This window comes from Oryza glaberrima, chromosome 5 (genome assembly GCF_000147395.1).
Source record: "Oryza glaberrima chromosome 5, OglaRS2, whole genome shotgun sequence".
NCBI lineage: Eukaryota > Viridiplantae > Streptophyta > Magnoliopsida > Poales > Poaceae > Oryza > Oryza glaberrima.
Genome location: NC_068330.1, coordinates 25,885,608 through 25,904,038, shown reverse-complemented (window position 1 = coordinate 25,904,038; position 18,431 = coordinate 25,885,608). Strand labels below are relative to the sequence as shown.

Below are 18,431 nucleotides of genomic sequence, written 5' to 3'. Positions count from 1 at the left end.
TATACAATTCGAACCTCTAAAAATATATTCATGGGTAAAGCTTCGGAAGTTGGACATACGACATGCAAACCGAATGTTTTTTGCGATCCCAAAATAGGAGCATCTATCACGCTTTAAACTGAGAAAACTCAAACAAAACTAAGAATCTTGCATACTTCAATTCACGAAAAGTTAAGACATCCAAAATTAATTAACTTCATTTTTTTTTATTTTGTGACCAGGAAGACTGCTGTGGTTAATTTGAGATAACGCGCACATGATGCACTACATGGAGGTTCAGGCACACTACTTAAATGCACGAAAAGTTAACTTTTGGAGGAAACTGCAACTGCAAGTTGGCAAGTTGCTTATTGGGACCCCTGTGGCTAGGAATTTCTGTCAACTTATTCTTTTCCGTGATGAAATTGGGTTGTAATCTCTCAACGCAACACGACAACTGGTCCTGTATGCTTAGAAAAGGATCGGTTTAGCAGGCTTCACTGATGTGGACAACGCCTTTAATTAGTTTGTCCTTACACATTAGGTTAATTGGCACCCCAAATTTGTAGCCTTGAGTGGTACACGTCCTTATTATATATCCAAGTTTTCAGCTAGCTAGCTCTACTCATAATGATCTAGTATAATGCATGAGGTCATGACATACTCCTTCCGTAAAAAAAAATTCTAGTATTCACAAAAATCAAAAAATATAATTCTTTTTAGATAATTTTTAAAATGTACTTTTTTAAGAACAAAGGGAATGCTAGTTAATACTATCATGCTTAATTAATCTGCTTGCTTATGGATGTAGAGGATCCCAGCATGTAATGAACTAATGATATGATGCTGATATATAACTCCAAATCTATCATTTTAATTGGGTAGCAGAGTACTGTATTTGCCTAAATGTTATACTAATATGCGGACAGTGATGACGTGTTCAGCCCAGCAATTTAACATTTTAGCCCTTTTACAAACATTATTCTCCAAATAAAACCCCGTACAATTATAACTAAAAATAGAGCTCAACATTAGCGTCAGGTCCATGGCGACGAAGTCCAACATCTCAGCACCAAGGGGCAATACAATAGTAAGCACCAGTATATTTTGTACTTTTCTATATAGGACAGCTAATATAATTAGAACGCTTTCTACAGAGTTCGATCAGCTAATATCACCAGAACACTTCAATTAGAAAAGAGAATGAAAAACAGAGGCATGGGAAGTCGATCATGCCAGGGAGAGATTGCATAAGAAAGCCACTAAGCTACTCCCTCCATTTTAGTAGGTTATAAGAAGACTTGATTTTGGTCAAAGTCAAATTACTCTAAGTTTGACTAATTTTATAGAAAAAAATAGTAATATTTTTAACCAAGACAAATATATTATGAAAATTTACTCAATTATAAATTTAATAAAACTATGCTGGTGTTGTAAATATTACTATATTTTTCTACAGAATTAGTCAAACTTAGAATACCAAAGTCAAAACGTCTTATAACTTAAAACGGAGGGAGTACTTAACATCGTATAGTAAAAAAATAGCACATTTATATTATCAAGTACTATAAAGCTGAGCTTCACATAGCTAAGTGGCCAGACTGATGACGCTGAGATGTTGGGCTTCCGCGTCATAGGTGTGACTGCTGAGGTTTAGCTTTAGTATTTATGAGGATCTATTTATAGATTAAATTTTATGAAGGGACTAAAATGTAAAAATTGTTGATGTTCAGTCAGAGATGATATGTTCTACGGAGTATCTACGACTTGGCAACCACCATTGGTGATGCTAGCTAGGCGACAAAGCAGCACTTTCCCGGGAGAGACTGGGAATCTAGGCTATCTGTACTGTAGCTCCCGGCCACTTGCTACCTGCCTTCTTGCACCTTTTCTAGCCCTTCTGTCCTTTTTTTTTTTTTGCTTGTCAGAATTCAGAAAGAAAGATGCACTATAATCTATGTATATCCAAGTCAATCATTTATTGTAAAAGTGCGCGTGGTTCTTTTTGTGATTAATCGTTGCAGTTTCTTATAGAATCTTTAGCCCTTTCAAAAAAAATGAAATATGAGTCTGTTTAGAGAAGCCTTAAATTCTAAAAATCAACTAGTGAGAATTCGGATACCCTGAGAAAACCAATTTAAGTTTGGCTTGTAGTTTATTTTCTAAATTCTGTAACCGAGCATTTTTATATTTTAATAAGGCAGCTATCAATCGGTTACTTCTCAAAACAGCGGGCTATATTAATTGCTAGCCCTCAATTTTGTTGACACAAAATCGGGCTGGCATCTGCTGAGTTCCTATAAATACAGGCGTACGTGGTTGCGCCGTTTACTGCACCAGCTTAAGCTTATTAGCTCCTGAGAGTGAAGCCCCTATAGCTGATCGAAGCTATGAAGAAGATGTGGCGCGCCAACGCGAGAGTGGTGGAAAGGAGAGGTGGTCGCGAGGCCGAGGAGAGAGGGGGAGTAATTAGCGTGGTGCTTGCCCATGGCTATGGCGCGAGCCAGGCGGTGTGGGACAAGCTCGTGCCCTCCCTCTCCAAGAGCCACAACCTCCTCCTCTTCGACTGGGACTTCACCGGCGCCGGCGCCGGGAAGGACGACGACGAGTACACTTTCGGCAGGTTCGCCGACGAGCTCATCGCGGTGATGGAGGAGCGGGGCGTGGGCGCGTCGGGCGCGGTGGTGGTGGCGCACTCCATGTCCGCCATGGCCGCCTGCATCGCCGCCCAACGGAGACCCGACCTCTTCGCCCACATCTTCCTCGTCTGCGCCTCCCCGAGGTTAATTAATTATCGATCACTAGATTTCATTCATTTTTGCTGTTCCTTAATTAATTAAGCCCCTCAAGATCAAGGATGACATATATAGCCTAATTACCGTTATTAATTATTACAGCTAATTAATTTAATTAGTTATTTTTAAGCACAATTATATTAGTTAGTCGTTGTGTAACACGTGTTTGGTTCATCCAGATACCACTCCCAGTAGATAGCAGCTATGCTAGCTTTTGAGTTTTATCATTGTCAACTTTGTGTGTTAATTGTCAGCGTGTGTACGTCCACGTCAGCACACTAATCGCGACCATGCAGCAGCAGTCACGTTCACTGTTGCTCACGACTCACCCAACATCTAGAAACATCATCAATTGCATAGCTTCATTCACAGGAAGAAAACAAACGCCTCCTTTTCGATTCTTTTTCCCTAGATAGCGCTTGTCAAATCTGACTAATGAAAAGATTTGGCCGGATCGACCGGGACGTCGCAACAAACACTTGCTGCTAGCTACTCTAGATTAGGGGTCTGTTTGGCACAGCTCCAGCTCCAACTCCACCCCTCATGGAGCTGGAGTTCAGCCAAACAGTTTCAGCTCCACCAAAACTGGGAGTAGAACTGGGTGGAGCTCTCTCACAAAATGAACTAGAGTTGTGGAGCTGGGTTTAGGCAGCTCCACAACTCCACTCCAGACTCAACTCCTGGAGTTAAATTTAGGAGTTGGAGTTGTAACAAACAGGCCCTAGATCAAAGCTAGCTCTAGTCCGGATGAGATGAAGCAGGATCGATCAATCGTGGCCTCATGTTAGTTAGTCCATAACCTGTACGTGTGGCTAAAAAATAGGAACACAAGAAATTATCCATGTATCAATCAGTCAAGATGTTTCAGATCCTTGCAACTAACTAATTAATATTCTATTGCCAAAACATGCATGATCAAGCATCTAATTGATTACTTAGCATTTCTACTCGATTGCATGCAAGTACCTGTTGAAAATTCAATTGGGCATGCAGCTGCCAGATAGGAGTAAGCTACTCTGACAGTACAAGAAACTGATGAACAAAATTAAAACTGAACTAGAGAACGTATAGCTGATGAAAACGGGTGGTGGATCGATCGATCAGGTACATAAACTTGGAGGAGGAAGGGTATGTAGGAGGCTTTGAGGAGGCGGCGATCCACGGCATGCTGGCAGCCATGGAGTCGGACTTCGACGGCTGGGTCAGGAGCTTCCTCCCCAACGCCGCCGGCGACGCGTCCGCCGTGGAGCACCTCCTCAAGAGCTTCCTCGCCATGGACCCGACCGTCGCGCTCAAGCTGGCCAAGATGATCTTCCTCGGCGACCAGCGGGAGGTCCTCGACGGCGTGAAGACGCCGTGCACCATCGTCCAGGTGAAGGCCGACTTCGCGGCGCCGCCCAGCGTGGCGGAGTACATGCACCTCAGGATGAAGGGCGCCGCCACGGCCGTCGAGATCATCGGCTCCGTCGGGCACTTCCCCCAGCTCGTCGCGCCGCAGCAGCTGCTGGACATACTCGCCGGCGTCCTGCGCCTCCGGGAGGCGGCGGCGGAGGCGGAGCACGACGACGCCGGCACCGTGGAGATTGCCGGTGGCATCGATGTTGCCATATAGGTTGTGCATCATGCATGCATGCTTGTAAAAAGTCTGCACATATATGCGTCAGAGCTAGCTGCATGTGTGCTCCCTTGTATGTATGTTTGTTTGTTTTGTTTTCAGAGCATGCATTAGTTGTACTATTATGTTTTCCTGTGTAAACATATCATAGAGGTTATGTTACTTGTACACCTGCATGCATGGTTTGGGTATGCTGATGGATGTAAGTACCATTTTCAATGGGACATATACCTTATTAAAAATGTGTTTAATTTCCTGGGGCTGTACATTAATTTCTTAGCCGGCTGGCTGAAATTTTTCCTGAAATTTAAAGGACATAATTGATCGAAGATTCGTCAGCGAGCAGCCTCCAGCCACAGCTACACCGCCACCCCTCGTCCCCTCCCCCACTAGCCACCACACGCACCGTATGTGTCCCCTCCACCCTGCCTGCATATTACCCTCCTATCTTCTCTGATTTTACATCGTATCGAACCTTATCTACGTACTGTGCAATTGCAATCTCTTCCTCCTGACACTTTTAAGGTGTCCTTGAGAGAGGCCAGGCTCTTAGCCACCCGTCACTGGCTTTACCCTTGTAAGGGACAATATTATTACATAACGGTGGTATACATATAGGGAAGAGCTTTTTTACTGTCCTTGAGCCTGTGCAGTATCGAATCCTCGCCGTCCGTCTAGCCCAATCCAATTGCTGAGCCTCTGTACCGTGTGGTACTGCAGAATGGATTGATGCGGTACCATGTGTGGAAGGGTATTTTTGTCTTTTCGCGTACTCTTTCTTGTCCTCGCATCCCCTAGCGGTCACACCTGGGCGGCGGCATCGGCATCGGCCGCTCACCACTAGCGTCGTCGTGGCGCGTCGGCTAGCCACCAGCGCGCCCCGTGCAGCTGCTAGCACCACGGGAGCCACCGCCACATAGGCGCCAGCTGCTGGTCGCAAAGACAACCAGGAACTCCTCGTCAGGCAGGCGGCGTCATCTTCGTCTTCGTTGAGGCCACAGCAAACATCGAACAACGAGCGAGGTCGCGATGGAAGGTTTTTTATGGACAGCAACTGGAGAGGACGGACAGCAACACACGTGCTTCCAAAAGCAACACATGTGAACAGCAAACTCCATGCGACGGCGGGCGCGGCGGCGGCGGCCTCGATGCGACGGCAGCCACGACAGCCTTGATGCGACGACGGTAATTTCTTTAGCCTGATCATACCCACTTCTAAATCAACGGTTAGATTAGATTGGTACCTCATGTTACCTCCTCAAGGATAGTAAAGATGCTCTATAGGGAAAGTGTTTTGTACTGTTAATAGAGTGTGCTATTTCTTGTAGATGGTCAAAATAGTTACGAGAAAATCTGAAAAAAAAACATGACAAGATAGATTATACTCGGTATCATATACATATTATGACCAGGGTTCAAAATTCCGGAAAGAAATTTTCAAAATTTCGGTCATTTCAGACCCCTCCGATACGATATTATTTCAGCCTAAATTTTTAAATTTTTCTGTGAATTTTGGTAATATCCGAAATTTCAGAAATTTCGGCATTTCGGTGAGGACCGATCAAATTAGCTAAACCGAAAAGTTTAACCCTAATTATGACAGCACAAACACCGAGATCATATTCTATCTACACATGGAGAGAAAATAAGAAAAGCAAAACAGATAGCGAAATGCGCGGTCACGCGACATGTATTGATTTTTGTTATTTTTGTTTCTTTGCAGTTACATGTAAGTTTGACCATGCGTAAATTAAGCGAGAATTCAGAGTTATATTAAGTTTGATCATGATGTTTGTGGAAAATAGGTGATGCATGTAGTCAAATTTTCCACATAATTAAACCACATGAAAGAAAAAAAAGGGTACACGCCCTCAAGGCCTTTAAATCCACTGCTGATTACATGTACACTCAATTGTCAGCTGCACAAAAAGTTTATAACTCAAGTACACTAGTACAACCTTTTCCTCTGTCCCTTTTAATTAGTTTAGCTTGGCCCTTTTTATTGACGTTATTTATCTATGATATGAGTAGAGGGAGGGCAACCAGTTAATCTTGTATACTTACATTACTTTTTTTTTCTTGGATAATTCACCCAGACGGCGATCCATGGATTGAGAGACAGACTGCAGGAAGGCAGCTTCATCACCAACATCGTCTTCAACCTCACGGATGATCTCCTCGATGACAGACTCCTTGGTGAGCGTCTCCCTGCACAAGATGCTCCCCATGTCGAACGCGGCGAGGCCCGAGTCGACGCCCTTCTTGAGCAGCATGGTGGTGACGCGCAGGACGCGCTCGCACTTGGCTGGCATCTCCCACCCATGGAACCTCAGAATGGCGATGTCCTCCTCCGCGTCCAGTGACCTTATGTACTCCACCGTCTCCTCGCTGAATGGCTCCCGACACTGCGGCCAGTAGAGCCACTCGAATGTGCAATCCTCAAACTGATCGATGTGCATGCATCATCACAAAATGGAATCAGGATCATTAGCTAAATCATTGGCCGGCGTGTTTCGTCAGTGCTTACACTCTCAGGAAGACAGTATCCATGGTCGATCGGAACCAGGGTGAGGCCATGGCCTTGTTCGTCTCTGCAGGTGAGGATGTTGCCGGCGTGCCTGTCGGCGTTGGCCAGCCTGATGTCCAGCACGCAGATCTTGTGAACTTCGTGCACCGGGAACGCACGAGGTCCCATGTCCTCGCAGCTGCCGCTGTTCTTCACGAACGCCTGCAATGACCCCACCTTGAACAATGGAGGACCTTGTTCGGAAGCTGCAGGTTGCTTGAAGCTCCTGTGCATGCAACGGACCAGCGCGGTTGGCGCGACACCGGCGAAGCCCACGGTGGCGGAGCCATGATGTCCTGCGAACGAACGGCGGCCACCGGGAGGGTGGTCGAGGATGTAGGCGGCGACCTCTCTGATGGCGCCCTCGCCGACGCGTGTCCCCTTCTTGAGCCCCTCGCCGGTGGGCGAGGGTGGGAGGCCGCGTGGGTTGTTGGCCGCCATGGGCTCCTCGTCCACCGGCTTGAACACGGCGACGTGCTCCTGCCCCGACGCGTCCTGCATGAAATACGCTCCCCCGGTGCCCTCCGACGACATGATCGGGGCGTTCCCCTTCTCCATCCCGGCCAGCACGGCGCCCACCAGGTTCTCGATCACTGGCGGAAGCGCGGCCTTGGGGTTGACGATGACCGGCTCGATGGCGAAGTCCCTCTGCAGGTGCAACGTCGGTTGAGCAGCGTCGGCGGCGGCGTTGCGGTTGCGCGCGACGATGGAGACCTCGAAGTCCCGGTCGACGGGCCTGGCGGCGAGCTTGGCGGAGCGGTGGACGAGCAGGTGGATGACGGCGCCGTCGGTCCTGCAGACGTCGTGGATGAGGTGGGCGTCGTCGAGCACCTCGCCCTGGAGGACGAGGCTGTGGTGGTCGTCGTCGTGGGTGGAGTTCTTGGCGATCTGCTGCTTGACGTAGCCGACGGTGCGGCCGGGCTCGACGCGGAACCTGAACTTGTTGCCATGGACGGTCTGGACGGTGATGAGGCGGAGGTCGGAGATGCGGATGACGAGGTGGAGGACGTTGCCGTGGGAGACGCCGTAGTCCATGATGCGGCTGTCGTTCCGGGCGAGCTCCCGGCCATCGAAGACGAGCTTCTGCTTGCGGACGACGAAACCCTTGGAGGTCTGGACGCGGAGCTTGACGGAGGCGATGGAGTCGGAGGCCATCACCCGCATGGGCATCATGGAGAGCCCCGGCGCGGTGAGGTAGATGAGGATGGATTCCGCGGCGCAATGCGGCGGCCGGATGCCGTTCACATTCAGGCGGGTGGCCAGGAGCTCCTGCTCCTCCCTCGCCGCGCACAGGGTGGCTCTGCCGGCGGCCGTCGTCGTCATGGCCGGCCAATCAACCTCCGATCGATCGATGTGTGTTGGATGGCGCGTCCTTCTGGATGAGAAACAGCTAATGGCTAATGGGATGAAGTGATCAGTGACAGACTAATTAACATGCATGCATGGGGCCTGGCCTCCGATCCTGTTCTTGGCTCAGGCAACCGCGCGAGGGGGAGACGGCGGCGCCGGAGCGCAAGAAGGATCGCTTTGTTTCCTTTCGTTTCGTTTCGTTTTGGGAATTGCGAGGCACCTCTCTTGTTCATCTGCTCTGCTGGGGACGACCAGTGCCAAAATTAGGTGCCTCTGGCGGTTTGTCGCGCTCGCCATGGCTGCCATTTGGTACCAATTTGAGATGCTTTCGCCGGAATTGCCGGGGAAGATGGAGTCCTCGCCGATCCACCCGCGCCGCGGAACATGGACTGCTGCGATTGGTTGCCGTCCCCCAGTTTTGCGCTGCGCTGGACGGACGACATTGTGGGCCTTCTGTCGTCGGGACCACATGCATTTGGGCCCAAAATGATGCCATGGGCCAATTAGCTAACTTTTCGGCTGGTAGGCCCAACGGGAGATTGCCATCATGGTGTGTGTCCTGAAACAACGGACACGCACGCACATCTCGCTCTCCCGATTCCCGAATGCCCAGATTCCTTGTAGACTGTAAACTGCTGCTGGTAATTAACCGAGTGTGTGTACTTGTGCAAGATCCAGGCAGCAAGTGATGATTTTCCCAGTGCATCCTTGGTCGAATTGAAGTCGCTGCAGTGAAGTGCGGATCGATCTATCGATCCAGTAGAGGACATGGCAGCCGCCGCTGTTGGCTTTTACTTCAATTCAATTCACTTTGATCGATCAGCCACCGCGAAGAAGAAGAAGAAGAAACAACATTTAATCCCCCAGCTAGCAACCGCCGGCCACCTCTCTCTCCCAATTATCCTCTCCTCCTCTGCTTCATCTCCACCACCTCCGATCGAGATCGAGATGCTCCCCTCAACGGAAATGGCGTTCCATGTCTTCCTCATCGCTGCGCTGCTGCTGCTGCCTCTCCCCGCCGCCTTCTCCAAGGCCCTGCGCACCCAATCCCTTCTCGCCAACCCGCTCTCCCCGGATCCTATCACTCAGGAGCAGCAGCTCAGCCTCGCCGCGCCCCGCACCAACGCCTCCACGCTCCACTTCCGCCTCGCCCACCGCGAGCACTTCGCGCTCAACGCCACCGCCTCCGATCTGCTCGCGCACCTCCTCGCCCGGGACGCCGCGCGCGCCGCCGCCCTGCTTGCTGCACCCAACAATGCCACGCGCCCGCGCCGCCGCGGCGGCTTCGCGGCGCCCCTGCTGTCCGGCCTCCCGCAGGGGAGCGGGGAGTACTTCGCCCAGGTCGGGGTCGGCACGCCCGCCACCACCGCGCTCATGGTGCTCGACACCGGCAGCGACGTCGTCTGGCTCCAGTGCGCGCCCTGCCGCCACTGCTACGCGCAGTCCGGCAGGGTCTTCGACCCGCGCCGCTCCCGCTCCTACGCCGCGGTGGACTGCGTCGCGCCCATCTGCCGCCGCCTCGATTCCGCCGGCTGCGACAGGCGCCGCAACTCCTGCCTCTACCAGGTAGCCTACGGCGACGGCTCTGTCACCGCCGGGGACTTCGCCTCCGAGACGCTCACCTTCGCGCGGGGTGCCCGCGTGCAGCGGGTGGCCATCGGGTGCGGCCACGACAACGAGGGGCTCTTCATCGCCGCGTCGGGACTCCTCGGCCTCGGCCGTGGCAGGCTGTCGTTCCCCACCCAGATCGCCCGCAGCTTCGGCCGGAGCTTCTCCTACTGCCTCGTGGACCGGACCTCGTCGGTGAGGCCCTCCTCCACCCGCTCCTCCACCGTAACGTTCGGCGCCGGCGCGGTGGCGGCAGCGGCGGGCGCGTCCTTCACGCCGATGGGGAGGAACCCCAGGATGGCGACGTTCTACTACGTGCACCTCCTGGGCTTCAGCGTGGGCGGCGCGCGCGTGAAGGGCGTGTCCCAGTCCGACCTCCGGCTGAACCCGACCACCGGGCGCGGCGGCGTCATCCTGGACTCCGGCACGTCGGTGACACGGCTTGCCAGGCCCGTGTACGAGGCCGTGCGCGACGCGTTCCGCGCGGCGGCGGTGGGGCTCCGGGTGTCGCCGGGCGGGTTCTCGCTGTTCGACACGTGCTACAACCTGAGCGGGCGGAGGGTGGTGAAGGTGCCGACGGTGTCGATGCACCTGGCGGGCGGCGCGTCGGTGGCGCTGCCGCCGGAGAACTACCTGATCCCGGTGGACACGAGCGGGACGTTCTGCTTCGCGATGGCGGGAACGGACGGCGGCGTCTCCATCATCGGCAACATACAGCAGCAGGGGTTCCGGGTGGTGTTCGACGGCGACGCCCAGCGCGTAGGCTTCGTGCCAAAGAGCTGTTAATTACAGTACTCCACTACGGAGTATTAGTATTACTAAGCAAGGGTGTTAAAATCGAACTCTTTTTTTTTTCCTTTTTGTGAATCGATTCACTGCTTAATTTGTACTATCGGGTATCGTTAATTTGTTAATCAAAGCCTCCTATGCCTTTGGAATTTGGCAGGAGGGAGCTGCATGTACGTAACGTTGTTGTTGTGAATTGTGATCGACTGATGATCGTAGGCTTAATTTCCATCAATTCAGGATAGGACTAGGACCAAGGCTTTCATCTGAGACTCAGGCTAGCTTTCCCTGCCGTTGGGTTGGATTCTACTGCTGCATCCACGCGAGTGTGTTCATCATGATCACGGACACATGGCTGCCTCACCGGCTTTAATTTCCTTTTGCTCCAGCTCCTTTCCCCGGCCGGCGGACGGTGGCGGCCTCGCCCGCAGAGACACAGGGAGCGAAGCGTTACGTTACGTCGGCAACGGTGAAAGGCCTCCGATATGCATGATATTGATCCCCAGCGAGGCGGTGAGCTGCCGGCCGGCCGACATGTTCCCCTTCGTCAACATTAATGCCCCCTCCTTTAAGCAATCACCGTCACCGTCACCGGCTAACCAAGCAAGCAAGCACGAGCTAGATCAAATGAGATGAGATCCGCCATTGCCGGCAGCATGGGACTCTGCGCTTCACTTTACTTCCTACTGTGCACAGCCCTTCTATATCTGAGCTGTGCCACGTACTAATAAGTTGTGTGCCGATTTATGGAGGAGAAAAACATGCAAAACTTTGGGCCATGCCCGGTTAAATCTAGGCTGCTTACATACTCCCTTCGGTTTTATTTTAATTGACGCTTTGAACAATGACACGCTATACGAGATATATCTTTGACCTTATTTTTCTATTATAATATATACAATAAATAAATACATGTTTACTTTTATTATAGTGTTTTGAAAGACAAATCTATATATGTTTTTCTAGTTTCTTTAAACTAAATATTTTTAATGTTATTGATGGTCAAAGTTATAAAAGTTTAACCTCAAACTTATCCAAAACGTCAATTAATTTAGAACTAGAGGGAGTACTCCCCCGTTTATAAATATTTGACACCGTTGACTTTTTAAGCACATGTTTGACCGTTTATCTTATTCAAAAACTTTTGTGAAATATGTAAAACTATATGTATACATATAAGTATATTTAACAATGAATCAAATGATAGGAAAAGAATTAATAATTACTCATTTTTTTTGAATATTTTAAAAAGTCAACGGCGTCAAATATTTAAAAACGGATAGAGTATTATGTTGGGAATAAATCCACTTTGACTCTCCAATATAGGTCCAATTTAATTCATATTCCTCGATCGTGCAGCATATTTGCAAACAAAAGTAATTTGTGAATAAAACTTTTATATACATGTTCTTAGCAATCTAAAGCAAATGCTGAAAAATAAACTTCGATGAAAGAACCCTAAAATCAACTCTAAATTTAAGATTGAAAATTCAAATTTTGGCTAATAAGCATAAGCGAAAAGATGAGGCAAGTAATACTGGATATCTCAATCAGGTGGAGCTTGGGGAGCCACTGATTGCCGGGAAGGAGGTTTGTTGACCTTGTTGCCCTTGATCGACTGGCAAAGAAGATGTGCCCTTCCTAGGTCTCCTCCTTGCGGATGCTCACGGCGGCGAGCTTCAGTGCCGCCTGTTTCTTCATCCCCCTCCTTGTCGGCTGCCACGACCCTCGCCATGGACAATGGGTGGTGGCCTCGTCGCCCTAGACCTACTGGCGAGGAATACCCGCCCACCCTCGGTCTCCTCGTGGGGGCTTGCAGCAGCGGGCTCCGGCACAATCTGCTTCTTGAACGCCACACCCCATGGCCCTGCTCGTTGAACGCTGGATGCCACGGCCCTCGCCATAGGTGGGGAAAGGAAAGAAAGAAATTGATAAGTGAGAGGGAGAAAGATAGAGGTCGCTAACATGTGGGCCCCACATGCTAACTTGACCGGTTAGACTAGGTCAACTAGCCACGTCAGCGAAAACTACCATAAATACTGTTGGGGGCGATTTTAATAGCTAGGTGGTCAAAATATATGGTATCGCAATTGATGGATACGAATTAGATTGACTCTATAGGGACTCAAAGTGAACTTATTCCTTTTACTGGACGCGCATGCCAAGGGCCCTCTTATGGATGCAAAGACCATATACGCAAAAAAAGGTCCATATTTCCGCACCCAAAGCTTGGGCTGGAGCCTGGTGACCTGCCAAAGGGCTCTAACTTTAAATCATATTGGACCTGGGCCATATAGAAACCGTGCTACCTCGGTGGACGTTTCAGCTTATTCCTTTCTTTCTTTCCTGAGTAAATTCCTTACGATTGCAAATACTGGCTAAATTAAGTATCAACTTATTATAACATCAACAATCTATTTTAGATTACCGCAAAAATTAACGATGAAATTACCACAAAACTAAAACTCTATTACTAGTACCATATACTGTTATGTTACTAACAAATCAGACCCACTTTTCATACAGGTGGTTATCGGCGTGGGTGAAACAGTCCATGTCATCGTGTGTACTGAAGTAGTCCCATGATAGTAAGAGCAAGTTTAATACTATAGCTCACTGCTAGCTCCAAATTATCTATAGCCAATGTAATAGCTAATTCATACAATATTTAATTACTATACTATTAATATATGGTCCCATATTTATACACACATTACGTCTTGAAGTCCGTGCTGCAGCTGGCTACAGATCTGTAGCCCGCTGCTCTTCTCTCTTTTCCTTTCTCTCTTTAAAATATGTTTATAGCTGGCTTGCCTGCTATTGTACCTGCTCTAATACTTCAATGCCATATGTGGGCTGCAACTCAACGAGCATGGGCGGGAAACCAACGCGGTCGGCTCACGAGGCATAATTAACCAATTTCTTTGTTAGAGCAAGTTTAATAGTATAGTCCACTACTAGCTCCAAATCATCTATAGCCAATATAATAGCCAATTCATACAATAGTTGCTTATTATACTATTAATACATGGTCCCACCTATTATACACCTATCATACACACAATATGTCTTGGAATCCGTGCTGCAGCTGGCTACAGATTTATAGCCCGCTGCTCTTCTCTCTCTTCTTTTATCTCTTTAAAATATGTTTATAGTTGGCTTATAGCCTGCTATTGTACCAGCTCTTAGGGTGTATAGTTGCTGGCCGCGAATAGGTTTGGGCATTTAGGCGGCTTTGGCTAAAGTCCATCAGGGGAAATCAAGGCCGCTTGATCATTCTGGCAGTTTGCTAGGTATTGATGTTGCATCTGCTTTAAAGTCAGAGTTGATGTGTCGCTTATGGTAATCATTGAGGATTATAATAGAGTTACAGTTCTATGATTATTTTATCTATAATCGTCGAAATATCATTGCGGTAAGGCAATTTAAAAATATGTCGATGATATCGTAGCAAAGTTATAATTTAGTCGTTAAATTTGAATCGAGAGTCGAATGATATGGCCATAGGCGGCATGCACGACACAACCCGACCCAGTAACCCACCCACCGTGGGCTGTTACCATAACCAATATCATCCGAGGTTAATTGTGTTGAACCGAATTGAGCGACCACTGGTGGAGAAACCATCTTTGGTCGGTCGGCCGAAATTCACTATAGTCCCGGTTTCACTAAAAACCGGAACTAAAAATCAAGGGCTAAAGATGATCTTTAGTCCCGGTTGGTGGCTACAGTGGATATATTTGATCTTTAGTCCCGGTTCTAAACTTGTCAGGCCCCCCGGGATCTTTACTCCCGGTTGGTATTACCAACCGGGATAAAGATCCTAACTTTACTTCCGGTTGGTGTTATCAACCGGGAGTAAAGATCTAGAAGATTTTTAGTCCCGGTTGGTAACCGGGACTAAAATTCAACGCTTAATATATAATCCTTCTTTCCTATCCTCTCCTCCACAACCGCCTCGCACTTATCCTCTCAGATCGATCTCCCTCTCCTCCTCCTCCTCCGCCTCCTCCCCTTCCTCCTCCCATCCCCCGGCCCTCTCCTCCCCATCCTCCCTTCCCATCCGCTCAGATCGATCTCCCTCTCCTCCTCCCCTCCTCCCTCTCAGATCGATCTCCCTCCTCCTCCCCCTCCGCCTCCTCCCCTTCCCCTCCTCCCTTCCCACGCAGCAGGCGGCCGGCTAGGCCGCGCACGGGCCCAGTGGCGAGCGGCGGCAGGCGGCAGCCGCTGCCGGCATCTTTTTTTTTTTTACAATTTGTGATTCACTAAGATGTATAATTTTGTGATTTGTTGCATGATCTGATATGTATAATCTGTGATGTATTTGGTTTGTGTGTATTTTTTTAAGATTTGTGATGTGAATGTTTTGGGATGTTACTTTGATTTGAGGTTTGATTTGGGATATGTATCCCACTTGATTTGGGGATATGTATCCCACTTGATTTGGGAGAAAATACAGGATTAAACTGTAGCTAAAAAACAATGAAAAAAAGACTGCCGCTACCCTCTCTTTATTCCCGGTTGGTGTTACCAACCGGAACCATATCTTTAGTCCTTATAAATGGTTTCTCCCCCAGTGGACCGTTCATTACAGTAGCTTATTATGGCCAGCAACTTGTTATATATATTACTACCTCCATATTTTAATATATGACGTCGTTGACTTTTTGTCCAACGTTTGCCAATTCGTCTTATTAAAAAAAATATGTAATTATTATTTATTTTATTATGACTTGATTCGTCATCAAATGTTTTTTAAGCATGACATAAATATTTTCATATTTGCATAAAAACTTTGAATAAAACGAATGGTTAAACATTGGTCAAAAAAGTCAACAGCTTCGTATATTAAAATACGGAGGGAGTAGATCGATAGATCGTACTACTATGCTCACGTGTGTTAGCTTGTCGTGGCGGCCGCAGACAAGCAGCGAGCCCCCCATATATAAGCGTGACCACTAGCTAATCAAAAGAATGCATGCATATGCATGGATACAGAGATGAGATCATGCATGGGATGAAAAGAAAGAAAGGAGGCCGGTACGGTGCTACAGAAGAGAGATCCATGGCTGCTGGCCCCAAGATCTTGAGGATTAAATGTCCGGCCGGCCATGCCATCCTGCCAGTTGATAGCTAGATTCATCAGACAAATTGATCAGTGCAGTGCAGTGCAGTGCAGTGCTAGCTCAACTCCTCATCTGATCATCTTGGACTATATACCGATTCTTTCAAGCTGTTCGCCTGCCCCGCTTTAATTTGGCCGGGCCTCCATCCGATCGCGATTCGAGCACAAGGCTGCATCCCGATCTCATTTCGCTATCGCTTTAATTTGATAGCCACTCCGATCCGATGATGAGGACGAGCTTGCATAGCGAATCAATATGATATCTCAGCAGCTGCATGTTAGTATGTTAATTTCCTTCGCTGATATATGATCGATAGATGCTACTTGTTGCCCACCGGCCGGCAGCGGAAGACAGATCCATGATCCATCCATCATACGCCGATACTAGTAGTTGGTGCAGGTGATGGATATACTCCATATTGCAGCCAGCCATGCAAGCACAAGCACGGTACGACGATTCATCGACTCGGGCATGCTATCTTGTATCTGAATTCATTGTCAAATCTCAACAGATATCTCTCTCCTTACTTGCTACTACCCCTTAATTTATGGGAGTAGCTATATTTATGGCGTCATATTTTTCACCAAAAAATAGTCGGCATGTATTTACATTGTAAGTTCCTAAATTACATATGTAATTTTAGTGTATTTACAATGTAAGTACCAAAATTACATATCTAAGTTCTAAATTACACATGTGTAATTACTGTGTAAATGACCAACACGTGTCATGCAAAGCAAAAAAGAGTCGCGAACTTAGGAGCAAGTTGTTCGATCAGCTTATCAGATGTACTTTGCACGAATCATGAAGAAGATTAGATGGCAGATCGTCAAACTGATTGTATTTAGCCCAGAAATATGTCGACGTAATTTTAGCAAAGCCGTAATTTATTAGCGGTCTGCGTATGGTTTATCTCCTTAATTATACTAGGTGATACCCCACGCTTCGCTGCGGGATTCATCGATGAATATATGTTAAATATTGTCGAAATGATGAAGGTTGAAATGTTGAGAAAATAATGTGAGGAAGATGATTTGACACATACTTATTGATCTCTAAAATATAATATTGTAGATGATGTATCATGCTTGCATGAGATTTAAATAGGCTAGAATAGTAATTGCTAGTGAGTGAAGATGTGGCATACTTGCATGGAATTTTAAATGGGCTAAAATAGTAGTAATTGCCAGTGGATGATAATGTGGCATGCTTTGCATGTTGAGTTTAGCTTCTAATAATTGTTAGTGGGTACCAACTATATAGAAAGTATAGGTTTGAGGTCAAAATAGCTGCATGGGCCGTTAACTTTGTGGTCTTTAACTAATTAAGCATGCATCTAATAAAGTCATACTCCAAACTATTTTTTTCGAGGGCAATATATACTCCAAACTAATAAACTAATACTCGATCGATTTATTTGGCAAATCAACGAGGCGACAACTCGATCGATCCAGCTTCCTTTTTTTTCCAACAACGAATTGAAAAAATAAACTATGTTCCCTCTGTCCCAAAATTCAAATAAGTTTATTTTTTATCCATCCTACACGTAACAATACAAGTTCTTTTCCTAGTTGCGTTTAGCCGCTGTAGTAGCTAGTCTTTTCCTAGTTTCATTTTTTTATTTTGCTTTTTATACCTTCCCGACATAAGTCGGTCTGGCTGATTGTATTGTGTAGCAAAAACTTTTTTCCTTTTAATATATTGACGTGCAATCCTTTTACACATTCGCAAAAAACAAACAACACAAAACAAAAATAACTAGGGTTGTGTTTAATTCAGCGTAAAGTTTGAATTTTGGTTGAAATTGGAGATGATGTGATTGAAAAGTTGTGTATATGACTGGTTGATGTGATGGAAAAGTACTGAAGTTTGGATCCAAACTTTAGATCTAAACATAGCCTAGAATACGCCCACTTTATCAAATCCCAATTCAATCATTCCTCTCTTTATCTATTCCCAATTAATACACTTATCTCATTATTTCACAAACTCCAGTGATCTCATTTTATGACGAAGAGAGTATGAGATCATATATCGATCACTCCATAAACATGAAATGTTGAATTTGATTTCTACAAGTTATAAAAAAGAAACAAATTAAACAAAAACTAATTAACATGCATTCACAATTATATAAATTTCTTGATTATTTATATGCAGCCTATAAAAATTAAATTTGACTTTACATCATTAACTCTTTAGAAATTAGTTTTTATTGGGACGGAGATATCGGTGGTTGTCTCTTGTTCCTGATGGACTTTCTAATTAAGTCGTACTCCTACCATTGTCTTGTTCCCGTGACGACCCAACAACACCCATCGCTTACTCTACAGATCAATGTGAATATGTGTTGGAATTAATAGATGGGCTAAGGCCCATTCGAAAATTAATTCTTTAGAAAATCACAAAAGCCCATCTCATGGGGTGGCATGCATGTGGAGTTTAGTATCACCTTGCTTATTCTAGGAGAGGGGGACCTCCTTAAAAGGGATGATGCCCTCTTAGCCACTTGAAGCATGTGTGGTGGAGAGAAGAGGGGAAACACGCGCGCGCTCACTCGCCTCGCCTGGTAGGGCAAGCGTTGTGGCGCGCGTGCACGACGTACG

General features: G+C 47.2%; 3 protein-coding genes across 3 annotated transcripts; 2 read left to right on the top strand and 1 right to left on the bottom strand.

The window, feature by feature from the left end:
* Positions 1–2,246: 2,246 nt before the first annotated feature.
* On the top strand, positions 2,247–4,559 carry LOC127773029 (probable esterase KAI2). Its single transcript, XM_052299038.1, has 2 exons — positions 2,247–2,761; positions 3,879–4,559. The coding sequence occupies exons 1-2, from the start codon at positions 2,370–2,372 to the stop codon at positions 4,384–4,386; spliced, it is 900 nt and encodes a 299-aa protein (XP_052154998.1). The 5' UTR covers positions 2,247–2,369; the 3' UTR covers positions 4,387–4,559.
* A 1,645-nt stretch (positions 4,560–6,204) lies between these two features.
* LOC127775042 (phosphatidylinositol 4-kinase gamma 4-like) lies at positions 6,205–8,516 on the bottom strand. The gene is made up of 2 exons (XM_052301354.1): positions 6,917–8,516; positions 6,205–6,833 (listed from the first exon to the last, which is right to left on the bottom strand). The coding sequence occupies exons 1-2, from the start codon at positions 8,276–8,278 to the stop codon at positions 6,450–6,452; spliced, it is 1,746 nt and encodes a 581-aa protein (XP_052157314.1). The 5' UTR covers positions 8,279–8,516; the 3' UTR covers positions 6,205–6,449.
* A 244-nt stretch (positions 8,517–8,760) lies between these two features.
* Positions 8,761–10,875, top strand: LOC127775043 (aspartyl protease family protein 2-like). The gene has a single exon (XM_052301355.1). The coding sequence runs from the start codon at positions 9,074–9,076 to the stop codon at positions 10,697–10,699; it is 1,626 nt and encodes a 541-aa protein (XP_052157315.1). The 5' UTR covers positions 8,761–9,073; the 3' UTR covers positions 10,700–10,875.
* The last annotated feature ends 7,556 nt before the right edge of the window (positions 10,876–18,431 follow it).